At 44.7% G+C, this 27,651-nt stretch overlaps 1 protein-coding gene across 3 annotated transcripts in view; it reads right to left on the bottom strand.

Moving 5' to 3' along the window:
• Positions 1–7,203: 7,203 nt before the first annotated feature.
• Positions 7,204–27,651, bottom strand: part of UBE2V1 (ubiquitin conjugating enzyme E2 V1) — a 30,804-nt gene continuing 10,356 nt past the window's right edge. The window contains exons 1-4 of one of the 3 annotated variants that reach the window (XM_041732699.1): positions 20,420–20,488; positions 19,568–19,716; positions 10,217–10,342; positions 7,204–8,997 (exon numbers count right to left, since the gene is read on the bottom strand). In XM_041732699.1, coding sequence (XP_041588633.1) covers positions 8,851–8,997; positions 10,217–10,342; positions 19,568–19,612 — 318 coding nt within the window. In that variant the 5' untranslated portion in view covers positions 19,613–19,716; positions 20,420–20,488 and the 3' untranslated portion in view covers positions 7,204–8,850. Of the gene's footprint in view, positions 8,998–10,216; positions 10,343–19,381; positions 19,504–19,567; positions 19,717–20,419; positions 20,489–27,651 lie in introns of those variants that run through there. The other 2 variants (XM_041732698.1, XM_041732700.1) reach the window with 2 other exon arrangements.

Raw genomic sequence — 27,651 nt, 5'->3', positions numbered from 1 at the left:
CTGGCTTCCTTGCTGTTCTGTCAGCCCATCAAACGCATGCCAACCTCAGGACCTTTGCACCTGCTGTTCCCTCTGCCAATTCTTTCTATAATCAGCACCCAGCTCAGATGTCACCTCCTTAGAGATCTTCTCTGACCCCCCACCTAAGGTAGCTCCCCGCCTTTTCTCCCATCACATTAGCTCACTGTACTGTTTTTATTGCCCTGATCCAGTTGTTATCTTGTATATTCATTATTTCCTTACTCTGTATCTCCCATGCCTGGAATGACAGCAGTGTCCGGGCAAGGGACTTTTCTGCTCTATCCTCTTCTGCACCCTTGGTGCCTGGCAAGAAGAAGCCCTCCCAATATTTGTTGAATGAATAAGTGTCAAACAGACAGACAGACGTGTCCTTTCTCTGGGCCTCACTCACAACTAGACGGGCCAACAAGGCTACCAATCAGGAAGGGTCTCATTTCATCCAGGGGGTGGGGTTTCTGTGGCCCTCAGATCACTGCCTCTCTCTGAGGACAGGCCTGAGGTTCCTGGAACCCCCTGCCCACTCAGGCCCGGGGAAGTCAGCTCAGCTCCCCGCTCCACCCTGTGCTTCTTGACAAGCCCGTGTGGACTCTGAGCTGGTTTGTAAAACATAGAAAACGGGGCTCAGGCCAGATGTGGGGGGATGTCGGGGACCTTGCAACCAGAGGTAGAACTGGAAACTCACTCCCAGCCAGGCTGCGCATGAGACCAGAACACGAGTGAGAGAGGCTTGGGATCAAGCTGATGAAGCCAGGGCAGGAGCAGCTGGGCTGGGTCTGTTCATTCATTCATTCTTCACCAGGCATCCCCTCCCCTGTGCCCAGCACAGGGCCTGGTACAGCACATCCGTGTGTCTACTTATCCATCCATCCACAGAATGCTTGCGATGGGTCAGGCACTGCGGACTTCTAAAGTGATGATGTCACATGCGTCTTCCTACCCCAGGGCCTTTGCTCGTGTTATTTCACCTGGAACTATTCACCCTGCCAGGTTCTGGGCATAGCAGGGCCTCCACACACTTGGGAGTCCCGTCCTCAGAGAGGCCCTCTCTGCCCAGTGCTGTTACCCTTCCATCCTGTTCATGTACTTGGGTATGTGCTTAATGCTTTGAAAATGACATTGTCTCTTGTCCATTTCCTCCATTCAAACATGAGCTCTATGAAGGCAAGGGGTTTTGTGCCCTACAGTGTCCCCACCATAGTGGTCAACATATAGAAAGCACTTAGTAAATGCTTGCTGGATGAATGAATGAACAAACCAGTGAATACAGCTTTTCTGGGAGGGGCGCCTGGGTGGTTCAGCGGTTTGAGCGTCTGCCTTAGACTTAGGGCATGATCTCGGGTCTAGGGATTGAGTCCCACATCGGGCTCCCTGCATGGAGGCTGCTTCTCCCTCTGCCTGGGTCTCTGCCTCTTTCTCTGTGTGTGTCTCTCATGAATAAATAAAATCTTAAAAAAAAAAAAAAAGCTTTCCTGGGAAAGCTCAGGGATGGGGGTTGGCTCCCAACCCAGAGGACAGAGGTGACCTACAAACCGAGGCCTGGAGGGAACCTGAGGGGGCAGGTGCAGAAACAGAGGGATATGGGTTTATCTCAAAATGTCTTCCTCCAAGGCAGCATTAAAAGGTAGGTCAGAGGTGGCAACTGGTGGTTAAAAGTTTAAAAAAAAAAAAAAAAAGTCTTTAATCCATTTCCACCATAAAAATTGAGATATTTTACTAAATCCTGATGTCTGACTTCTCTCTTGAAAAATCGAGAGATGTGAAAAAAAAAAAAATCGAGAGATGTGGCCGTCCTGAGCCCCTGTTCCAGGGGCCAGGTTTCCAGTCCACAGAGGCCCGGGTCAGGTCTGTGGCTGGTGTCTGTGACACCTGGGGCGTTTGGGTTTGTGACCCCTGCAGCCAGAGGCTGCTGGAGTGTAGCTGAGGTGCAGTCGGGGTAGAGCTCGTCCAGGTGTGGGGGAGGAGGTGGCTCACCCTGCAGGGTCCCCTTTGCCAAGTGCACGCGCAGCCACCTGAGAGCCGGCTCAGGAGCGGTCCCTCCCCGCCGCATCCGAGCCGGGCCCTGGGGAACCGAGGCGTGCCCGGCAGCGGACCGCAGCGCGCGGGCGCCCCCTGCTGGCCTGTGGCGGGCGCGCGGGGCCGGGCCTGGAACCCGGCACCTGGGAAACTTGTGTTCTGTTGAGTGTTCAGCAGGTAACTAACGTTTCTTGAGGGTTTGCTATGTGCCGAGGGCTGTGAGAATCCCACGACACGTAAAACCTCTGGAAATCCTTAGAACAACCCTGTGGAGTGGACACAGAGAGAGGCTAAGGAGCCGGCCCCAGGGCCGCACAGCAGGTAGACGAATGAGCTGGGGGGTGGGTGAGGGTCGGCCCACCTGAGCCAGGTAGAGGACGTGGAGATCTCCCCTCCACTCACGCACTCGTGTGCACGTCCTTCCATCTACTCACCATTTACAAGCTTCACCTGTAACTGCCAAAGTTAGTGGAACCTTCGGCCCACTCACGCACCCACCCTGCTGCCCAAATGTCACTGAGTGTTCATGGCAGAGGCAGACGGAGGCCTCACAGGCCATCAAGAACTCCCCCACCCCCCGGGCCCATCAATGTCCATGGCCGGGAGGGGAAGGCCCAGGAATAAATCAGATGAGGTGCTCACCTGCATGAGATCCACTCTAGTGAGAGAAAGGGGAATAACTAAACTAATAAATCCAATTGTTAGGTATTAGTACAAAACACAGGTGACAGGGACAGAGAAGGCCCGGGGACTGGGAAGGCCTCTCTCAAGAGGACACACAAGAGCGGCTGTCCTGGTGCCGGGGAGCCAGCCACATAGAGAAGGGAGTGAAGCGCACTCTTGGCTGTGCCTGTGTGGAGATGGGGACAAGGCCGAGAGCCCAGGGAGCCAGCGGAGGTAGTGGTGGATTGAGAACTGGCTTCTGGAAGCACGAAGTTTCTTAGTGCACCCACTCGTTGGCATGAGATCTGTGCTTTCCCAAGCACTGCCAGGGGGCAGGACACATCAGAACACACACCCACGCCAGGCAGCAAGCTGTGGGTGGTGTCAGGAAGCCACTCTGCTGGCCACATGCCTGTCTTCATCCCAGTACATTTACAGGCCCAGGAGGTGGACGGGGAAGGGACTGAAAGTGTCCCCAGCTGACCACGAGGGAAGGGCCCCTGATGGCTGGTGAAGGTGGCCACCCATCAGCCGACCCAGCCGAGTATACCAGCCCCATTCGTGTATGCTTCGGATGACCGTCCCAGGCGGTGAGAACTCCTGTGGGGCGCGCTGACAGATCAGCAGGAAAACGTAACAAACATGCCGTGGTCGAGAGGGAAACCCAGGACTCCTCAGCTGGAGGAGACGCAGCCTCACACATAAGAACAGGCACAGGAAACTGTGGGACAGCCGTTCAGCTCAACGGTGGGCAGGCAAGGAAGTCCCATCAGAGAGACCGGCGGGGGGACCTGCCCTACTGTCGACGGAAGGGGTGGCGGGGGCGCCTGGGGGGCTGGGGGGCTGATCCTCTGCCTTCAGCTCCCGTCATGATCTCAGGGTCCTGGGATCGGGCCCCACATCTGGCTCCCTGCTTAGTGGGGAGGCTGCTTCTCCCTCTCTCTCTCCCTCTGCCCCTCCCCACAGCTTGTGTTCAAATAAATACATAAACTGTTAGAGAAATAACTATCTTAAAATAAAGGTGGGGGAGAGTTGGTACTTCTTTGGCAGGCAGCTTGAAAATGACATAAAGTGCCCATGACCTTGGATGGAGGAGCTCACTCCCAGGACTTGACGCCACAGATGTGTGCCTGCACATGCGTACGAGCGCGCACACACAAATGTGCGTGTGCCTTGAGGCCGCCGGTGAGTGCTGCCAACCGTCAGAGACCACCTCAGCGTCCCGTCAGGGCCGGGTCACCGGGTGGGGGTGCACTGTGTCCTGGGTGCCCAGCAGCTGTTCAGAACTACGCACCTGTTCCCTCCGTGCTGCTCCCCAGGGACCCTGACAGGTCCTGTTGGGGAGAAAACATCCAGGGGGAGAGCAAAGTGGAGGCCACATTCCCAGTGGGAAGGAGAGGCGGGGAGGGGGCCAGCACTGGTTTGCATGTGCACACGGGACCTCACAGGGGCCCACTGCACGGGTGCTTGTCTGGACAGGATGGGGTGAGAAGCCGGAGAGGACTGCACCTTCCATCCCTTCGCTTTCTACTGTTTGAAGTCCTTTCTAAGCCCACGTATTCTCTCTTTAGTAAATTTAGAAATGGGAGTCAGGTTTGCCCATCACAGGTTTGCAGACTAGGGTTTTTAGCAGGGGATGTGAGGCGGTATCCGACCTTTGTCACAAGTGTGGCCACCTCCTCTGTCCTTATCATGACAGTACACCCTGCTTCTCACCAACTGGACATTTCCACATCTTAACATTTCTGGGTTGGGGGGGTTCCTTATAGTCAGTAGTGTCTTGCACTTGTAACTGACAGCATGTTTTCTTGGTGGCACTAAAATAATGGGGCATGTCAGTGGACTGCATCTGCTCAGTGAAACATGGGTCTGTCTCCTGTGGATCCTGCAGCAATTCTGGTTTCTTAGAACCTTCTACCTGTGCCCCTGCTCGGAGGACCCACCACATGTCCTTGGGCAGAGCTCCCAGGGTCAAAGGCCACCATGGTAATGATCCTGAGGGCCAAGGTGCCACCGGTGACAGAGCCTTATGCACACGGAACTCTCCCATGGCCTGCAAGTCGTAGGGGTACTTTGTTTATACATAGAACGAGAAGCTGGTCCGTCGACACTAGTGTTAGGAGATTTCACATTACATATCTGCATTCAGTTTCTCCTGTGAACCAAAGATGTGGCATTCATTGAACTCACATCCCCAACACTGAGTAGCACCTCCACACCCCTGTCCCCACCCACCTGCACCACATCAGGCTCACACCTGAACTCCAATGCGCAGCCTGTGCCGTCTTGTTCATGGTAAGAAGTCAAGTCGTCTGGCAGCAGCAATGAGGTTGGCTCTAGCACTAAGACCTCTTCCAAGGTCACCTCTAGGCAATGTGAGGCAGCCTGGACTAAAAGCAAAAGCAGGTAACCTCATGTCATCCCAAGAATGTCTTCAAGGTGAGTCCAGTTATTGTGCACACAGCTCAGAACTATCTGTACAGCCCCCAGCCCAGATGATGACTCACAAGCTGGAAAGATGACCTGCTTTCACAAGCTGCCCTTCCTTAGAATTTCCTCCTCTGTTGAGTAAGGAAGGGGAAATCCCTAACGCTAGGCCCCAGTCTTTTATGGGATTGACGATGGAGTAATATGAAGCAGGCACGAGTAAGGAAGGGGAATGTGGCTGAGTATCCACTAGCTCCCTGGAGGCAGGGAGGGAATTCAAAAGGGCAAGAGGCTGAGCAGGGGGCCCTGATGGCCAGGGTGGACAGGGGAGGGACCTGCGGAGTCTGTGCCATTTATTGGACACCATCCATGCTGCCCTATCACAACTAAAGGCACTAGTACTGCAGGGTGACCCCACCCAAGGGCTCCAGGAACTGTCTCGGCAGGGCTGAGACACAGCTCAAGACCCTGCTCTCGTCCCAAGATTATGGTCAAAAGTCATGGGATAGTGGAGACCCACCACTGGTTTGCTGTTGGTAAGTATCTGAGGGTGCATGTCCTCTTCCACCTGGTCAGATCATTGGAGACCTCCGTGCACCCCCACACCCTGCAGTTCTACACAGTGAAAAGTAACAGGAGTGTCTTCTCTCAAAAGCAAAGACCTGACTAGAGCTGCGGATGTGGAGGTGTGAGCAGAGGCACCTGGTGAAGCAGCGCACTCAGCCCCCCTACACAAGCGTTTCTTCTCTGCCCTAAATTTAGGCCCAAACTGCAGACCACCTGTAAACCCATCAGCAACAATGAGAAGCAAATCACATGACTGTGGGACGTAACCACAGATGAGGCTCAGCTATCACAGAAAGTTCCAGCTCAATTTCCCCCAACTCTGAGGTCAGTTCTGTCGTACATGAAGGAAAAGGTGCCCACTCTAGGATTCCAGATGACTCTTCTCTCTGGAGGTCACAAAGCATGTGAGAGCTGCTACCTTTAGAGTTAGCTCTGAATTTGCCTTGGAGTTTTCCAGCAGCATTTTGAAATAATTTTAGAATCCCCCCCCCCCCCCCGCCAAAAATCTCCTGTCCTTGTCCTCCCTTGGTGAAGCTAAGTACTACGGGTGAAGAACCCACAGCTGAAAGGCAGTAATTCACTCTGGAGGACTCCTAGGGACCATCTGGCAGTGCTTTCTGAAGGGTGACCCAGTAAGAACAATTTGGCGCTACCCAGGCACCAGGTTCTGACATCTGACCTGGCCCCCAACAGCCACAGAAGAATGGCCTGGCTCCTGCCACAGGACACCAAGGTCACGCCTGCTGGTGGCTGGGACCACAGCAGGAAGTTCAAATCCTGGATAAAAACAGCCACAGACACGTTTCTACTCCCTACAGCATAGGGAGTAGACAAACTGTCAACTGTCAGGCAAAACTCTGGTCTCAAATGCCAGAAATTCATGTGAAAGCCCTATTTTTCCCTTCCCAACAGACTACTAAATCCAGCTGGTAAGTAGGTGCTAGAGGGGACTTAATAGCTAGAGTCCCACAAAGCTACTTAAAGGAAAGATCACCCGCCCCCCCCCCCCCCAACCTTCTCACTATAATCTTGTAAGACAGGGGTTGGCAAACTGTGGCCCATGGGCTAAATCTGGCCCATTGCCTTTCTGTACAGTCCCTTGATGAAGAACTATTTTTGCAGATGAACATTTACAACAGACTTGATAAATCAGGAATACTAGCTTTAAATTCCAGTAAGCAAAATGTTACTCTCCAAAAAAAGAATTCCATTTTTCTCATTAGGCCTATAACATTAGAAAAGAACTGCACTCAGCTGCTAGATTTTGAATTTCATCAATAACCAATTTTGTGGAAATCCATTTTCTCTCACTATATAAATATTTACACAGTACCTTCAATTTTGTCTCTTGGCCCACAAAGCTTAAGTATTTACTGACATAGGCCCTTGGCAGAAGGATGTTTGCCGACCCCTGATTTAAGGACATCAATTTGAATCCCAAAGCATCTTAAGATGTCAAATTCCATTCCTAAATTATATGCCAAGAGGAAGAAGGGCACAGCTTCTTAAATATTAACGCACACTTTCTTTTTTATTATATTAAAATCAGGCAATGGTCTGACAATAAAAAGGCTGCTTATGGAATACTGTTATGTTCAACTTTACTTACAGGATGTTAAATCCTTAGAACTAAGGTATCCCCCAGAAAAAGATTAATGGAAACATCGATTGCTTTTCAGACTTGATAGTTGCTGCTTCAAAAGGTGGTTTTATACAAACACTAAATTTAAAAAAAAAAATCTTTAGAACACAATGAATCGCTTTTATTTCGGTATGCATCCACATCTCAGCATTTAGTGGTCCTGAACAGAAAAGTGGAAAAACGCAGCAATTTGCCAGGAAGTCAAGCCCGCCAATTTCGGGGATCTGCTGTGCACACTGAGTTCTTTCTCGATCCCTGCTGAGGACCATGAGACGCAGCAGCACCAAAACCAAAGTATGCACCGAATCCAAGGTTCTTTTCGTTCCAGTTGTCAGATTCCAAACTAGACCCAAATGGATTGTAAGATGACCACATGAGAACCCTGTTTAAAACTTCTTCAATTGTTAAAAGCAAAAGCAATTACAGGAAAAGAAAACAATTCATTCAGAGGGATCGTGTGTGCTTACAAGTGTCTTCTGTGGCCTTTCTCCAAGTTTTACCACCAAGCACTTTGAGAGCTGGCAGGTCTGAATACCCCTGGTGACTGTTCTTTTCACTTTATCAAAACCTGAGCTAAAAAACGGCATCAGCTGATGATGACAGCAGAGGGTGGCAGGGCTGAGGACCCAATATTCATTCCCAGGCTGGTGGAGAGTGAGTAAATGTGGTTCCAAACTAAACGAGGGAAGTCAGAGACTCTTTCCAACCTTACCTGATGGCTTCTGGCCAAAGCAAGGAAGTATTGGGTTGTGATGGTGCAAAAAGGGACTTGAGGAGGAAGGAAAAAGCAGCACCCCTCGATTAAGGTGGGGGAGAAGATATGGGGAAAGCCCTGAATTCCTCACCAAAGGCCAATTTCAGAGGGGAGCAGAGGGGGTTACAATCTATGCTTCGGCCGAGGGTGGTCATGGGAAGTGGAGAAAGGATGATGGCTTGGAGGGGGGAGGGCATCATTTAAGACTTAAAAAAAAAAAAACCAGGGGTGCAGCTGGAGCACCCCTGCACACCCAGCAGTAGTCCCACAGGCTGCGACCTGAAACCTTCACGCCTATTCTAGCAAGCCACCCCAAGCTGGAGGGCTGTTGCAGGGACAGAGGGGTGGGTGGGTGGAGGGAGGGAGGGAGGCAGCAGGAGGAGAAGGGGAGAAGGCAGAGACCCCAGGCCATGTAATCAGCAGCAAGGTGATTGTGTGATGTGTCTTTTCACAGTTGAGTTAGATGTGCCCCACCGGTTATGATGGGAATCAATTTAAATATACTTTCTTGATCCCAGAAGTTCAACTATGTGGACAGTGGTTACACTTGACAGGATGATTTGTTATAGCACAACTTATATATTTCAGATGGACAAAAAATTAGTATCGTTTACAGTATCTTAAGATAAATTGCCTTTGAATGGGAGCTTCCTTTCCAGTACTTTTGAGGTCTACAAGACGTATCTAGAAAATGTACTACTGTGGAAAATGACTGCTTAAATCGAATGGGGGGGGAGGGGGGGCCTGTGGTTTCTCTTTTTGATTAATTGCTGTAACACTGTCCTTCGGGTGGCTGAGGGAGTTTCATGTTTTCTTTAGACATCATTAGGCGCCGGAGCTCTTGCAGGACAACTTTGATGCTATATGAATTCTGCCATTTTGCTAGCACGGATATGGCTCTTGGGTCCACCTACAGAAAGGCAAACAAAAAACTGTCAGGCTTTCCAACAAATGAATCACTATATGCTGGAGTAAAACTGCAGATAGGAGTAAAGTGCATCTCTCAAGTGGAACATGCCCATCACACCACCATATCTGACATGTAGAATTACCTGCATGACTCCCTCCCTCTGGGCAGTCTATTTTTTCCTGTTTGTGTCTGAACCCTCACTGTTTAGGAGAAGGAAACTATGGATATGTAAAGCTACCTTCAGAGAAATGGCCCTGACACTTAGCAAGACTCCACCCAGCTGGCTCTAGAACAGTGACCTGCTCTCCTGGACTGGCTGCTGCCTCTGCTCAAGCCTGTCCTTTCTTGGCTCTACACCCAGGTGGTAGATGATAACAATGTTCAGTGCAGTAAGGAGCAAAGGCAAGTGGTGGCCCAAATCCACACTCTGGTGACAAGGCCCTGCCTCTGAGTCACATTCTCTCATGTTAGTACAGCAATTCCCAAAAGAAATTTCCCAAAGTGTGAGTTGAGTTCTGGGTTCAGGACTTTGGTGGAGCTCAGATACAACATTAAACACTGAACACACAGCAACAAGCCCATCTCTTTTCGCTTTTCTTTCAAGTCTTCTGAGCGTCTCAAAACAAAGGCTTAACTCACATAATGCTAACACGTAAAACCCTTCAACACTTGCTGATCTCCCCTTTGAGCAGGTCTCAAAGGCTCAAAGCCTTTGGCAAGAAACATGGGGCATTTATTAATGTCACTTTGATTCTGTAGTATTTACTGTTGCCATTACTGCCTTCTATGACGAGAGGCTGGTTTTCCATTTATGGTAGTAAAAATGAATGTGAAAAGGCAGGCCATTAAAGGGGAAAAAAATAGCATGTCCTGTAAATAAGGCTCAGGAAGTACAATTATGACCCCGGATAGGACTTTGCAGCTCCAAGCCTCAGGCTCCTCATCTCTACCTCATGAGGGTGTATCATGAAGACAGAATGAGCTCCTATCTCAAAGCAAGCAGCACAGTGTTGGCCCAGAGTAAGTGTCACACGAATGATGATTTAAACACAGCTGAGGAATAGGCCCTTACACCAAGTCTGCATATGTTCATACTGCAATATATTTCATCATCAAATCACCAAGGAATATATAGAATTAGGGCCACAGTGCTCCTGGTGTTTGAGTACAAAGCATCTCTCAACCCAAAGAACAAGTATGGGCAGGAAAAACAACTTACCACTCCATTAGAACTATTAACTCCATTCATATTAATTTTTGTTACAAATCTTACAAAGGGGGGTGCTTCTGGGTATTTAGGTCCACATTCTATTTTAAGGCTGTATATTCGGTTTTCATAAATTGTCTGGAAAAAAAAGGTACAGAGATGTCAGGCAATTACACACCATGAACTCAAAAAGGCAGATCTTTTGAAACCCCATTTATTCCTGCCTGCAGAACTGGTGCATCTGCTTCCTATGTTTATACATAGTCTACCTGTTATTTGTTAAATTAGTAGTAACTTGTCCCCACACTAGTGTATATCAATTCTGGTCTTGGGGGAATAAAATGGCAGAAAATTTAAAATAGTATCACTGAAGTTTCAAGTTAGTGTTATTTAAATCCAATCAGATGGATTTGTTTTTATATTAATTTCTCTACTTTGCAGACCTGTCCTGTGCTCTGGGTAATGGTGTGTAATAGGCATTCTTTACTCTGGAAAGCCACATTAAAGGTCTACTCACAGCAGGGTCATCAGCCAATGCAGTAAATACCACCATGTGCAAAGCACTGAAAAGGTAGCTCCTTTGAGAACTTCAAAATTAAACAAAAGTTAGTGGGTGTGGGTGCGGATACAAGAACTGTTTTCCCATTTCCTCATCACTTTGGGGTGGTGGGCAACATCATCTCTCCCTGCAAACTTCATCAATCTGAGAGACTACAGGTATTTAGTGGGTGAGGTGGGGAGCCGAGGATGCCAGGCCTACAGAGGGAAAAGACTGTCCTTCAAACACCAACCGTGGCTCTGTAGAAAAACACAGCCATGCCAGTCGCCCATGGCAATGAACTTTTCACTGTAACTTCCACTTGACGAGCAGCAAAATGTGCTGTCTTAGCTTCCATCTGCCTAGAGGGCCCTGCCCCAACCTGAACTATCTACCGTACACCCATTAAGACCCAGTTCAAACATCATCTGCTCAAATGTCACCTGGCTCAGTCATCATACGGGATAAGTTAGTCCACAGCTTTCTGTCTTATATGAAGTGGTGATGTCCTAATTTAAACATCTAAAGGCCACCCTGAAGGGGGACGTCTCCTCATCAGACTGGTCCCCTTGAAGGCAGAGGCCACCCACCCTCCAATGGGACCCCTTCTCAGGCACCAGTGCTCCAGCCTTCCTCAGGAACTCCTGCCCAAATAATGACTCCTGTGTAAACAGCGACATCTAGCTGTCTTTGGGGGAAGACTAAATTCCAGAAGATCCTTGAAAAGATTATGTTTAAATAATGGTCTATCCCTAAGAAAAAAACTGGAACATATTTTAAGATTCAGAAGACATTCATAATGTACCCATAAAGACCTTTCACATCTACTTAACATGGACTCCAAACTGTGACAAACTTAAACTCAATTCTGGATTTCCACCCACCCTCAACCTGCTCTTCCTCTCTTCTTCCCTTATAAATGGCACCACCATCTAGCAGTTGGTTAAAACAAAACCTGGCAGCCAGCCACAATTCCCTTTTCTCTTACCCACTACCTTCCAATCAAAAGGAGATCTCAGCTTCCATCTCCAAGAGTAATCCCACACCCACCCACTTCCCTTTACCACGCCCCTCGTCTCAATCACCCCAGGCCTCTGTTTTCTCTTGCTCCTCCTACAATCTGTTCTCCACACAGCAGCCTGACTGATCTTTCAAAATCAAGAACCAGCCCTGACCCTCTAATGGCTATGAGTGACCCAAAAAGGAAGACCACATTCCCAGATGGGACCCTGTGTACCCCTGCCCTCCTCTCTTTTTATTCTTCTTCCTCTTCATCTAGCCCCACACTATCTCTCCCTTGGGGTCCTGGCACCACTTGCTGTTCTGTGTCCATCCTGCAGCTCTTTGGCTCAAGGGTACCATCCTCGCAGAAGTCCTCCTGACTCCCCATCTCATGCCAGACTGGATAAACTACGAAGGAGGGCAGGGGCCTCCACGGAACTGGTACTCAAGTGTTTCTTGACTTGAATATTGCTCTTTACAAGTTTATAAAATGAAGAGCTTGTTGCAACTAAGGTGCTCCCTTGGAAGACAAAAATTAACTCAGTCAACACAACAAAAGGGAAGCAAACAGAGGTTTGTGGAAAATATGATAAAAGGTCTATCCTCAGGGGCTAGCACCATCTCCATTGGCAACTATGCACTGAACAGTACCTGCTGACTGCATGGATCCCAAGTTCATCTCTGGACGTCTGGCCTGCTCATCCTCAATGGTTTTGTCACACAATTCAGACAGAATTCCTTACATAAAGTAGTCCCTGGAGGCATGGGCTTGTGGTAAATATCGAAATAAGTTAAAAAAATATTTGATATCATATTTTGGAGGTTCTGATGCACCAATTTATTCACCTGCTAGTATGTTTTGTGGCTTATCAGTCTTGACAAGATTTCACTAATCGTTCTACCTATTAACAACAGCATCAAATGGTTAAGAAGGTGAGCAGCCTGGTAACAGGATTCTGTTTATTACATGTGTTAAATCTTATTACTCTTGACACTATGAAGTCTAATCTAAAAATGTGCGTTCTATGATTACTTTCTTAGAAAGCAAAAAGAAATACTAAATTTCTGACCATAGATGTTCAACTTGCAACTTTCCTAGAATACACTAATAAATGCAAGTCAAGTGAACATCGAGACACCTGAAGGATCATTAAAAAGTACAAAGCAAGACTTTTGTAGAAAACAGGGTTATGTTTTTTTTTTCTGTTTTGTTTACTAGTGCTCCAGAGACCTGCTGAAAATGTTCCATTGATGAAAGGAATTATGCCTGAAGGAGAACTGCCAGAACATTCTATGAGGAAACACTGGTCAAGATTCATTATTTGATCATGAAACACTTTCCACTTTGTGGATGTGACCTGAGCTTCATGGGGCAATATGGTAGTGCCTATCAAAATGTGAAACAGGCATGCTCAAACCAGCAAGACTATTTTTAGGAATTTCCTACAGGCAGACTTGTATTTGTGCACAAAAATGTGAAGCATTAAAAAAAAAAAAAAAAAAGTGAAGCACTGTCTGCAATAGCAAAAATAACTACAAACAATCTAAATGTCCACCTGCAAGGGAATGATTGAACAAATAGGGCATATTCCAAAAATCAGATACTTTGTAGCCTTTTCAAAGGCTGAGGCCCAGACAAGCACATGGAAAGACCACATGGAAAGACTGCTAAGAGGTAGGTTTCCATACAGCCCAGTTGCTGAATATGTACAGCCTGTAAAAGCAGACAAACACCTCCCTCTAGCTGAGACTACTAATGTACACATGGGTTGTTTCATCCACTAGACACTACAGGCCCTGGGTCTAAAATACATATATGAGAGAATCCCAGCCTAATCATGATGAAAAACAGCAGATAAAGTCCAACATGGACATTCTACATAACACCTGACCAGTACACCTCAAAACTGTCAAGGGCCAACAAAAAATAATGTAGTATCTTGGATAGGATTCTGGAACAGAAAATAGACACAAGGTAAAAACTAAGAACGTCTGAATAAGATATGGACTTTAGTTAATAGCAATGCATCAATATGGGGCCACTGGTGGTGACAAATGTACTATTCCAATATTAGATGCTAACGACATGGGAAGCAGGGTTCCCCTGCTTCCAGGTACACCTGGAACTTTCCATACTATCTTCACACCTTTTCTGTAAGTCTAAAAGTATTGTGAAATAAGTTTATCTTGAAAATGCAGGAGATATGAACAAAAGGAAAAGGTACTGGTTGCAAAACAAGCAAATCACAAAACCTCAATATATAAAAAGGTCAATCAGGTCAAGCCAGATGACTGGTACTCAACTGAAATCTTACGCAGGCACCTGCAAGTTATATGTGATGTACAATGTGGGCAATGTGCTGTGTGAGAATGAGGGGTGAGGCCTTCAAAAAGTGAGAAGGTCTATATGGCTCTGGAGGAGGATAGGGAGGAAACCACATAGGAAGAGGTGTGTAAGAAGATGTACTGAACACTGCTTACAGTGAATTTGGAGAGCGGGGATATGGCAGTTAGGATAAGCCAGAAAATGAGATGCAGCACTAAGCATTTTAAGAGAATTTAGCTCAGGGAAATGGTTAAACAGGTGTCACTGGACTGAAAACATAAAAGGGGAAGCTGAGCTAACCAGAGGCAACCTGCAGAAAGCAGGTGGTACCCCTTGAGGCTGGGAGAACAAAGGGAATAAGCCGCGGTTTTTCAGACCTAGAGGCTCCGGGACAGAGGTCTCTAGAGCTGAACTCGACCTCTGAGGAGGAGATGCAGCCGCCGGCTCTGGGAGGAGCCCCAATAGCTGGTGCCGGGATGAAGGGCCATCACCAGAGTGGTGCATACAGAACAGGCAAACAAGGAAAAAGTCCTTTTTCCTTGCCTTTCAGGCACTGTCCTGCGTTCCCAACTGGAGGAAGCTAATAGGGTGCCAGCTGGCAAAGGAAAAATGTAGTCTGCAGAGTCCCAGCCCCAGTATCCAAAAGTGGAGCTGAGAAAGATGGGCTAGCTTGAGTTGGCACCTGCCAACATCCCTCCAGACACTGACAAGACAAAATTTTCCTCTGTACTGAGCCTCTACCTCTTTCCACAAGTCAGAATATCCTGCTGAGTGAGCTACTGGACCTATCTTCAGGCAACATTAACCATTCATTTCTCCAAGTCAATGCTAGTGCCACTTAGAAAATTCTAGAACCTAAAAACTAAATTGTCCAATTAACCACACAATCCTAATCTAAATTACAAAGGAGAAGGCAAGTACTTATCCTTTCCATTTGTCGTCTGTTCCTGTCGTGTCAGCCCGCATGTGCCCCCCCATCCAGGCTGGGAGAGCTGCTCTAGTTTCCAATGTCTTTCAGTGTCCCCGATATTGTTGCTGCCTCCTGGGACCTCTCCTCTGGGTGCTCGGTTCTGCCTCCCACGTCCTCCAAGCCCCAGGGCGGAGTTACTGTTTGCTCCACTGTTATCTCTGTAGCCCCACAGTGTATCTTCTCTGCCTTTTCAGTCCAACACTAATTTGATCAACTCCTTGTATTAAATTCTCTCTGTTGAAATACCTGGCATGGTTTCTCTTTCCCTGACTGACTCAAAGAGTTAAGCGGAACAAAGTGAACTTCTTATTTGACATACTCTGTATTGTCTGAGAATGTTGAGGATATATTCATGGATCACACATGCTACATAAAGCTTTTTTTAAAAAAAAGACAAACCAATATGCACCGATATGGAAAGACATCCACCATCTGTTAAGTAAAAAAAATGAAGTTTCAAACCATTGTGTATATATAGCAAGGTCTCATTTTTATTAAAAAGGATATGTACTTATGTTTGTGTACCCAAAGCAAAAGCCAGTAGAAACACTCATTCTGTGGGCAACATGATGAAAGGGGGAAGGATTACTTTCCTTTTACCTCACACATTCCTGTAATTATGTTTTGTTCTCAAGCACGCACACAGTATTTTTAGATAAGTACGTGTATAAACACACACCCAGGCTCCAGCCCGCACATAAAAACATTATCTTGGACAACTCAAGACATAAACAGTGTTTCTCAACCAAGGCAATGTCTGCCCGCCCCCATCCCCCACCCCCACAGGGGGTGGGATTTAGGCAACATCTGGAGACCTTAATGGTTGTCACAACTTGGGGAGGGAGGTGCTACTAGCATCTAGTGAGCAGAGACCGGGGGTACTGCTAACCCTACAATGCACAGGACAGCCTCACAACAAAGAATGATTCAGCTCAAGATGTCAATAGCACTGAGGCTGAGAAATTTCTCTGTAACCTAGCTATTCTTAGCACCTCTGTGGTTAGAGGTGAAATAATCCACATCTAATGCTGTGGACAGTTGGGCATTTGCCAGAATTCTGCAAAGGGCACTTGCATGAGAAACTCTGCTTTTAGGTTTGGAGAAGTTGCTTTCTTAAAAAAATAAAAAATTCAAATAGCTAACACACATAATTAAAGCAACTCAGAGTACAAAAAAGTCTATGATAAAAAATAAGTCTCCTTTCTACCCTGATCCTAGCCAGCCAGATCCCTTTTGAAGAAGGCAACCACTGTCAACAACTTCTTTCATGTTCCCCCAAAAGTACTATAAACACACAGAGGCACAAGTATATGTATGACTTTCCTCTTCCCCACCTCACCACCCCAGTAGCAGCATATTCTATACTGCTTTGTACCTTTTTTCACTTAAATATCATGGAAATAATTCCATTTCAGCACACAAAAATCTTGCCTCGTCCTTTTCAATAGCTAAACAGTACATACTACATGGTCTACTGAAAGACACTGAGGTGGCTTCCAATATTTCACTACAATTGAAAATGCTGCATTCCATAATTTTGTATATATAGGCCTTTGGGCAACACATTAAAAAAAACTGACTAAATTCCTAGAATTGCTGGATCACTTTTGATGGAGGATCTTCTTTTGAGTTATATAGTCACAAAAATATAATAGGGAAATAAGTTACTCAAGTGCTCTATTTGGATGCTTTAGTAATTATGTTGATAGTCCAGAGGCCTAGCATATACCTTGTATGCTAGTAGGCTGGTCACAGGAAGCACCTAGGGCAGACATTTCCTTTTACAACTCTGCTTTTAATCTTGGGGAGCCTGGGCAAGTATAAATATAGGGGTAAGGGCAGGCCCGGTGGCTCAGCGGTTTAGCAACGCCTTCAGCCCAGAGCGTGATCCTGGAGACCTGGGATCGAGTCCCACGTCCGGCTCCCTGCACAGAGCCTGCTTCTCCCTCTGCCTGTGTCTCGGCCTCTCTCACTGTCATTTCATGAATAAATAAATAAAATCTTAAAAAAAAAAATAGGGGTAAAAAAACAATCACTGACAACATTGGTGAGGGTAAAGAGAAACTGAAACCCTCAGGAGCTGCTGCTGGGAATGCAAAACGGCTTCCACTTTGTAAAGCAGTCTGGTGGTTATGTAAAATGTTAAACATAAAGTTACCATATGATCCAAATGATTCCACTCCTAGATATACACCTAAGAGAAAATGAAGACATATGTCCACACAAAAACCTGCACACAGATATTCACTGCAGCATTATTCCTAATAGGCAAAAAAAAAAAAAAAAAAAAAAAAAGGAAAAAAATCCAAATGTCTATCAAACAAAGTATAAAGAAAATATGGTCTATCCACATAAGAGACTATTATTCAGCTATCAAAAGGAATAAACTACTCAATTACTGTTAAGTGCTAGAACATGTATGAACCTTGAGAACATCATGCTAGTAAAAGCTACCACAAAAGACCCCATGTTGTGTGATTCCATTTATATGAACTGCACAGAGGAGACGAATACACAGGGGCAGAGTAAATGAGTGGTTATCTTAGTAAGGGAGAGGGGCAGGGAACAGGTTGGGAGCGACTGCTAACGGGGAAAGAGGTCTTTCTCTGGTATAATGAAAACGTTCTGAAATTAGTGACAGCTGCAGAATTCTGAATATAATAAAAATCATGGAGCGGTATACTTTCCACGTGTATTCTACAGTAAGCAAATTCTATGATATGTGAATTACATCTTGATAAGACTGTCATGTGTATATGAAGAGAATGTGTGGAAAGCATCCTGCCTACTGTAGCCACTCACTAAGCAAGCCCCCTGTGGAAAGAGTTAAACTGAAATGCAGGGTAACCTAAGGTGTTGTAGGTAGAACAGAATATTTTCAATTGAATTTGGTGGCTCATTTGTTTAAGTGTATAATTCAGTGATATTTAGTGTATTCATAATGTTGTACACTGGTCCATTCTTATTTTGTTAAGAAAATCAGTCCGCTAATGAACAAATCTATTGAACAACTGCCCCATTCCGAGTCATTTCCAGGTGCTCTGGGGAGCAAGGAGGAGGGAAGAATAGTTTTCACCTTCAAGAAACCTAACCATTCTTAGGAAAAGAAGAAATGCAGTGAAGGAAGCCATCACCATACAGTGGGCTTTCAGAAACAGCAAGAAATGATCTCCATGAAGAAACGAGCTTTCTAGATCAAGTTTTCCTCAGTATTTAATAGATTTATAAATCCTAGCTTTCAGAGATTTTTTAAAAAGATAAAGAAATGAGTAAAAAACAGTAAATTGAATATATATATTTTTAAACCCAAAAAACAAAACCATAGGGTCAAAGATGACTCAAGAAGCAACGTTAAATAGCAAAGGCAGTCATTCACTGTGTATATTTACGATAGTCCAAGATGAACGGTAGATTATCCTAACACCTAATGAACATGACCCTCTTCCTTGTTTCAGCCAGGGCCACATCCTATGTCTTTCTCCTTCCCACAGAGTTGGTGCAGAGCCTGTGCACACAGTGAAAAGAATGACTGGCTGCCACCATCTTTGAGCACACACAGGAAAGGTCCTGTTACATTCAGAAGGAATCTCCCATGGTCTGAAACAAGTGTCACATTATGAGAATCTATTTCTTCACTCCTACCTCATATTACTACTTAACACTCTGGAAAATTCTATAATGGGAACACATGAAAACTCAAAATCTAAACAGAGAGGAGATAATGGAGCATAGGGTTAAGAGTACAGGGTCTAGAGTCAGAACCCCTTTGGGAATTATCAGCTATGTGACTTTGGGCAAGTAATTTTACTTCTCTGTTTTGTCACCTGTAAAATTGGATGTGACAACACAATAGTAGCTCTTAACAGCAGGTTCTTGTGAGAATTCAATGACATTTCTTGGAGGTTTTACTATGTACACTAAAAAGTTAGCTGGTACTACAAAGCCTGGGAACTCTCACAAAACACAAAGCTCTAAAAGAGAGGTCAATTTTCTCATCCCTGTTGTCTCTGTCTTCTTTGCAAAGGCCTCTGGGTCTCACAGTGCCTGGAAGAGACTAGAGCCAACCAGGCAGGCAATAAGCCTTTGCTGAATGGCCTGATGAATTAGGACATGAGTGTGTGGCAGACCTGGGAAACTGTAAATGAAAACCACAACCATGAAGGCATTCCAAAATTTGTTTGGATGCTGTCTTCAGAACGCTGGCTACTGTACCTGGGGCCTTGTTATTTGATAAGCCCAAGAGTCTGTTCTAAACTAGCCGTGAGGGTGTAATGACCTCACACCTCCCTGTCTACATGTTATGTAAATTCACACTATGAGTCTAAACAGGTTTTTGCTTACCATGAGAGGGATTAAACAGCATCAGAGGAGGTTCAAATATATAAACTGAAACTGGTCAAAAAAGAATAGCCACATTTCAGAAAATATACCATTGGTGAGCTTTTTCCGTGATAAGGCTAATATTTCTTAAAAGGAGGCACAGTGAATTTAAGACATTGACATTTATAGCCGTAGCTCGACGCTTACTCTTGGAGGCCCAATTATCATCCCTGTCCATCTTGTAAGTGTCATGTCTTCGTCATCTTCTAGACCCCAGCTAACTGTGCCATCTCCTACTCCTTTCTGGCCTTCTTCCAGTTCTTCCAACAGTCGAAAATTGCGAGGGACTTTTACTCCTAAAATAAATGGAAAGAAATTCAAGATACTAGCAACTCCAGGGGAACCTGTAAGCCTGGATCTAGCTGCTCATTATTACTACGTGGAAATAAAGATGCTAACATGCAAAAAATGGCTCAAAGTTGTCATCCCTCCGACTTGCTTACAGAGCTTCTAGTACCGACCAGCACACCCACACGGAAGGGGCACATGGTTTTGTTTCAGGTGATGTGACCACTGAACCAAACCTAGAAGGACCACCACCCCCCCCTCCCTGGCCCCGCAGCTTTGATAAATTTCAAGAGTTTACATGTCAAAATGTTGATCAATTTGGGTCCAGAACAGATGAAAACCACCAATATCAGTATCATGAGGATTAAGTGCCTCAGGAGAGAAGAGGCTACTGCTTTTGTTTCATTCTTATTACACATTTCTGAGGGTAAGGGTGTGTGCGCATTTGTTGGAATGACACTCAAACTACCTCAGGAGGAACAGCCGCCAGGGCTGCATGAAATAAAAATGGTGTCCTTTTGATCAGCTAAGAGTCAACTGAAGGCACCAAGGATAAAATTTTCAACTATTCAAAACAGTTTCTCTCTTATGAAAAAGCCAAAGGAGGGTGGCTGGCTCCCTGATTTACTTGTTTCTGAAAATTCCAAAGCCTGGCAAGTAGCTCACGGAAGGAATCACACAAACACATCTCATAGGTTCAAGCTACTATACCTGAGTTCAGATTGAGGCTTGAGCCATTTCTGGGTGTTTTCCAGAACAGAGCCGAGGCATTGGGGCCAGGTAGGGGACGAGGCTGTGGGAGGGCAGGGAGAGCAATTTTCTTCCTGTGCTTGGGCACCAAGTAACTCTCCCAGGGATGCTCTCCCAACCAATCCTGCCTGCCTCTCCCCTCCTCCCACCTCCCTCCCTGGCATTTGAACTATTACCACTGGGGGAAAAAAACCCCTCAGATTCAGACAAGTTACAAGCTCTCTCTTGCCTTCAATGCTGAGCCCCCAACTGGCCAAACTCCATGAGGCGAGCGGCACTTACCACGTAACCGTGGAGGAAAACCCACTGGAGAGACTCCAGACTGGGAGGTGTTCCCAGTATACCTTGTGTTTCCTAAGGTGGGACTCCTGCTACTATTCATTCAACTGGAGTAAATACCCGAGAATCCACTATAGGTCAGGCACTTTCCTAGGCAATGGGGAATAAGCAGTGAACAAAACAAAAATGCCTGTCCTCATGGAGCTTACCTTCTAGTGGGAAACATAAAATGACAAAACAAAAATACGAACTATATATATATATATAGGAGGACAGCTGTTGGGAGTTCTGGAGCAGGGAGTAATGGGGGAAGAGCTACAACATTAAATGGAGTGATCACAGAAAGCCTTACTGAGACCAGATTTCATGACTAAGACCTCACATGAAGGAGCACGACCTATGCACAGCTCAGGGGGGAGTCTTCCAATGAAGAAACAGCAAGTGCTAAGACCCTTGGGTAAGACTTTGCCTGGGATGTCAAAGAACAGCAAGATCCTAATTCAGCTAAAACTGAGTCAGTGAGATGGAAGAGCAGTGGGTGGTTAAGGACTCCAACTACTACTGACCTGAGAAGCCACTGGAGTTCTGAACAGAGGAGTGACAGGATCTAACTTGCTTTTTTAAATAGGATCCTCTGACTGCCGTGTGCAGAATAAAATGAAGGGAGCTAGGGCCTACGGCAATAATCTTGGCAAAAGAAAATACTGACTTGGACCAGTAAAGGTAGTGAGAAACAGCACAATTCCAGGTATTTGGGAGTTACGTATAAACTGGTAAGATTTGCTGTCAGATTGCTTGAGAAGTAGGAAAAAAGAGTAGTTAACTATGGCTTCTAGGCTTTTGTCCAAGCAAGTGGAAGGGTGGAGTTGCTAGTGGCACATAAATGAACACCTCATTTTACAGTTACGTATTTACTTTTAAGAATAATTTAAGGCAAGTAACATACAAATTTCCCATGTACAACGATGGTAAGAAATTTCTTAACATAAATGTAAGCAAAAGAGCTGGCTGATTGTAGGTACTTTTAAATGACACAAATAAAATAAAAAAGTACATAAATAAACGACACAGTACCTGAAAGTAAACAGAATAAACTGGATGGTTCGTTTGGAAAACATTGGCATCTTAAAAAAATTTATTTATTCATGAGAGACACACAGAGAGGCAGAGACATAGGCAGAGGGAGAAGCAAGCAGGCTCCATGCAGGGAGCCTGATGTGGGACTTGATCCTGGGACCCCAAGATCACACCCTGAGTTGAAGGCAGCCGCTCAACTGCTAAGCCACCCAGGTGTTTTCAATCCAAATAGTCACCTGAATTATTCAACTATAGTGGATTGTGTTTTCTAGCAAACACAAAACTAAAGGATGTTTGTGACATTATAAGCCAAACAATACAATGCCTTTTGTCCAGAGAGAATTAAATCTGAATCTTTAGTAATCTTCATTTCCCTGGGCAGTAGAGCGGGGAGCGGGATCACTATGTTCAACTACTGCTTTTACCACTGTTTAATGTATAAGCCTATTCTCACAAAAATGAATACCAAAAGAACACAAAATCATACAGATAGGAAGACTGATAAATATCAAATGGTGTAACAGGCTGAATTGTGTCCCTGCAAGTTAAAGCCCTAGCTGCTAGCATCTCAGAATGTGACAGTATTTGGAAATGAAAGTCTTCAAAGAGGTGATTAGGTTAAAATGAGTCCATTGGGGCATGTAGCTGGTTCAGAAGGTAGAGCATGTGACTGTTGATCTTGGGGTTCTGAGTTCAAGCCCCATGTTGGAGATGGAATTTACTTGAAAAACAACATCTCTTAAAAAATATAAATAAAAGGGGCCCCTGGGTGGCTCAGTTGGTTGAGCATCCAACTCTTGATTTTGGCTTGGGTAATGATCTCAGAGTCATCAGATGGAGCCCCATCTCCATCTGATGGGCTCCTCACTGGGCAGGGAGCCTGCTTAGAATTCTCTCTCTCTCCCCCCTTCCTCCCTACCCAGCATACAGACTCTCTAAAAACAAAAACAAAACAAAACACCAACAACACAAACACACATAAATGAAAAATAAAATGAGTCCATTAGGATGAGCCCTAATCTAATTTGGTGTCCTTAAAAGAGAAGGAAATTTAGACACACAAAGAAATAGGGATGCACAAGTGAATGGAGGAAAGACTGTGTAGACACAGGAAGGGCAGCCCTTGGCAAGCCAAGGGGAGAGGCCTAAGAGGAAATGAACCTGTTTGACACCCTGATCTTGGACTTTTAGCCTCCAGAGCTATGAGCAAATAAATTCCTGTTGTATAAGCTACTCAGTGTGTGGTGTTGTTTTATCAGACCTAGAAAACTAATACAGATGCTAGGTAATATTTCAAGAAGCTTAAGAAAGTTGAACGGGGCGGGGGGGGGGGGGGGTGCCTGGGTGGCCCAGTGGTTAAGCATCTGCCTTCTGCTCAGGGCATGATCCCGGAATCCGGGATCAAGTCCCGCATCGGGCTTCTTGCAGGGAGCTGCTTCTCCCTCTGCCTATGTCTCTACCTCTCCCCCCACCCCGTCTTTCATGAATAAATAAATAAAAATCTAAAAAAAAAAAAAAAAGAAGTTGAATGGGTGAGAGACCAACAGTGACATTGGTTATCTCTAAGTATATGGGTGATTCCAACTCCTTTCCTGTATTTTTTAAATTGTTTTATTTTTTTTTATCATAAGTGCACTCTTTAATTCCTATCCCCTACCTTTCTGTATTTTCTAATTTCTTCTATGATGATCTTGTTATTTGCAAAACAAAACACATTTAGGAACTATGCCAACTATACTCGAGACAATGCCATTGTTTGGGCTTTCACATTTGCTGTTCCCACTGCCTGGAACACTGTTCCCCTAGATTCCCATCAAGCTCCCTTATCTTCTCAGGGCCTCAGTTATATGACCCCTGATTAGAGTACAGATCAAGGATTCTCTGAGGTAGGAATCTCACTTAATGGTTTTCCTAAGTGACTAATTTTAAGTGGTTCAGTTTTCAAATTTTATTAAAACTTGTTTAAGACAAATGAACAATGGCAAAGTACAACAGCTCCCATAGCTAAGCCCTTCATTACTAAATGGAAGCTATGTGTGTGACCTCTATTTCACACGTGTGCCTTTTTGTGTAAGGTATTTCAATCAGGCAGGATTAACTATTTCCAGTACAACTATTTCTCTTATACACTTTAACAAATCAGGCTCCCTGCATGGAGCCTGCTTCTCCTTCTGCCTGTGTCTCTGCTTCTCTCTGTGTGTCTCTTGTGAATAAATAAATAAAATATTTTTTAAAAATTTTAACAAAAATTTTATGGCTAGAAATGTCTCTTCATTAACAACCAGATCTGATTAGGGAATCTTAATCCAAAGATCACAGGCTCATTGTACTAGTTTCAAACAAATAGTGAATTCAAGTTTTGTTTTTTTCCTTAAAATTTTATTTGAGAGAGAGAGAGAGAGAGAGAGCGAGAGCGAACATGAGCAGGGGGGAGGGCAAGAGGGAGAGGGAGAAGCAGACTCCCTGCTGAGTAGGGAGCCGAATATGAGACTTGATCCCAGGACCCTGGGATCATGACCTAAGCCAAAGGCAGATGCTTAATGGACTGAGCTACCCAGGTGCCCCCAAGTTTTATTTTTCTGATGTTTGATTTCTACTTGTGAAAGAGGTAAAAATATTCTATTATTTAATCCTATACTTCCAACAGACCTTTCTATTAGGATTAGACATTTTAAAAAAAATATATTTTATTTATTCATAGAGACAGAGACACAGGCAGAGGAGAAGCAGGCTCTATACAGAAAGCCTGACATGGGACTTGATCCCGGGTCTTCAGGATCACACCCCAGGCTGCAGGTGGCACTAAAGCACTACGCCACCGGTGCTGCCCTAGGATCAGACATTTAATTTAAGCCCATGTACACAACTGAACCAAAGAATAATCAGTTCAACTTATTTTAGGTTAGCATTTGGAATAGTCACAGAGCACCACACAGGTCAAAGCAGTGTGCAGTTACTGCAGTACTGACATTATAGGATCATTCAATTTGATTCAAGTTCTAAAACAGGCATCAGAAACAGTTTAAGGGATGCCTGGGTGTCTCAGTCAGTTAAGCATCCAACTCTTGATGTCTTGATATCTGGGCTGTGTTCAAGTCCCATGATGGGTGTGGAGCCTACTTTAAAAAAAAAAGTTTAGGGCAGCCCAGTTTAGCTTTAGCTCAGCTACAGCCCGCTTTAGCTCAGCGGTTTAGTGCTGCCTTCAGCCCAGGGTATGATCCTGGAGATCCGGGATCGAATCCCACGTCGGGCTCCCTGCATGGAGCCTGCTTCTCCCTCTGCCTGTGTCTCTGCCTCTGTGTGTGTGTGTCTCATAAATAATAAAATCTTTAAATAAATAAATAAAAGTTTAAGGAAATAAAAAACTTTGGATTGGCTAGTATCTATTAGGTAGTCAAAAAACATTCCAAGCGAGAGTTAGAACATACATATAAATATAATTGTACTATATATTGATTCATTACAATAAGCATTCATTCCATTTGAACAGCAGCTCTCAAGCTTTTCTGGTCTCAAGACTACTTTATACTCTCTTAAAAATTACTGAAGATTTCAAAGAGCCTTTGCTTATGTGGGTTATAGGTATTGATACCTGTCAAATTAGAAATCAAAATTGAGAAATGTAAAAAACATTTAACTCATTTAAAACTAATCACAATAAATCATCACATGTTGAATTAAATAACATATCTTATGAGATAATTACAGTTTCCAAAGAACAAAAGAAAATTAGTGAGAAGAGTGGAATGGCTTTGCAAATTTAATGTCTGACTTAAAACAGGGAGTGTTAAGAACTGAGGTAAGCTGGAGAATACATGTTCTGTCCAATGGGGACAGTCACTCCTTTGGTCTGGCCAAGTGTCTGTGGGTCAGGTTCTGCATATGGACCACCACCATGCATTTGGGGTCACCTAATTGTTCTCAAGATTCTCTTTGATCCTTAACATCCTAGATTTAGCCCAGAGAATATTTTAAACCCTTTCTTTTGTTAGAAAAGTAAAGATTGATAAACACTGTCCTAATCTGGCATTGGGTGGGTAAGTACTCTGTTAACCTTTATACAGCTAAATATTGAAGAGTTTAAGTCTACAAACTATAGCTTTAAAAGGGACTGTCACTTTGAATTCATTTTTACTAAGACATAAACTTTCATTTTTACTCAAAAACTGACTAACAGGGCACCTGGGTGGCTTCATGGTTGGGCATCTGCCTTCGGCTCAGGTTGTGATCCTAGGGTCCTGGGATCGGGTCCTGCATTGGGCTTCCCACAGGGAGCCTGCTTCTCCCTCTGTCTGTCTCTGCCTCTCGCTCTGTGTCTCTCATGAATGAATAAATAAAATCTTAAAAAACAAAAACAAAAAACCGACTAACAGCAAAGTCTGGGGAATAGTAACAGCTAACAGAAATCAGGAATTATAAAATTATGGAGTGGTTCATTTAGTTTTTTTCTGATATTTACACATAAGTGGCTACTTGGCACCTGATTAACTAGTTTACTGAACTCTACTTGGTAAGGTACCATTCTGGGGTTCACCATGTTTAATGGCAGTAAAACTGAGCTCACTCCACACTTCCAAGCAAAAAAAATTTTTTTCTCTCTATTCCTTAAAACCGACATTTAAGGACTGCAATTTAAAAAGTTTGATAGGCTTTTTATCTGCTTGTCAAAATTTACATATATAAATGTCAGTAACATATATGTACACAATTTCTTTCTGTGCAATAATATCCAACTTTTTATTCAGTACCATGCCAGACCTTTGAGGAGCTATTAAAGAAATAAAAACAGAAGTCTCCCAAATGGAATATAAAATCTCACTATGAAAGTAAGATCTATACATACAAAGCTCAATAAAACAAAACAGTATCAAAACTTCAGATATAAGAAATATAACCTATCATAGGACAATATTTCTTAGCCTTCGTAGGGGGTCCTAGGCCCCTCTGAATTTGATGAAAGCTAAAGAGGTTGGGCCATACCGCCAAGAAGCTGGACTTTATCCCCAGGGTCACTAGGCGGGAGCCACAGAAGGCTCCAAGTAGGAGGAGAGATAAGGCCAATCTCCTGGGTAACCTTCAGGGTGGGCTGGGAAGGATGAGAGGCCAGGTTAGGGGTATGCAACCATAAATGTCTCAGGATGCAAAGCCAGAAGTATTTGCTTAGAGCAAATACTGTGGCAGAACATTGTATCAACTTCTTACAGACCCAGGGTATGGGAAACAGAAGGAATGTTAAGAGATTTAAGGCAGTGCATATTTGCATGACTGTGGTGGTAGTTTTCATTTTCACAAAGTGACAAAAACAACTAGCCTGTACACAGCAGGGTTTACGTAAGTACTTGTTGAAAAATCCAAAACTGGAGTTGGAGGTGAGGCTAAAAAGGTATGCAAACCCCATTTAAAATAAATAAGCACAGGAGCACCTATGTGGCTCAGTCAGTTAAGTGTCTGACTTGATTTCAGCTCAGCTCATATCTCAGGGTCTTGAGATCAAGCCCTGTATCTGGCTCTGCACCGTGCATGTGGGACCTGCTTAAGATTCTCTTTCTTTTGCTCTGGCCCTCACCCTTACTCTTGTTCTGCCCTGCCCCCCCAAAGCACAAAAGTCACCCATGCTTGTATGCTATACTGACATAAAAGATCTTTAGATGTCACAAACACACAATCATAAAGATACTTGGTCTACCATTCTTTTTTTTTTTTTTTTTAGAGGTTCTATTTTTAAGTAATCTCTACAGCCAACATGGGAACTTAAAACCCCAAGATCAAGAATCTCATGCTATACTGACTTGAGCCAGCCAGGCGCCCCATACCATTCTATTTTTTAAATGTTCATC

Source organism: Vulpes lagopus, chromosome 18 (genome assembly GCF_018345385.1).
Source record: "Vulpes lagopus strain Blue_001 chromosome 18, ASM1834538v1, whole genome shotgun sequence".
NCBI lineage: Eukaryota > Metazoa > Chordata > Mammalia > Carnivora > Canidae > Vulpes > Vulpes lagopus.
The sequence above is the reverse complement of the archived record's forward strand: the minus strand, read 5'-3'. Positions and strand labels throughout refer to the sequence as shown.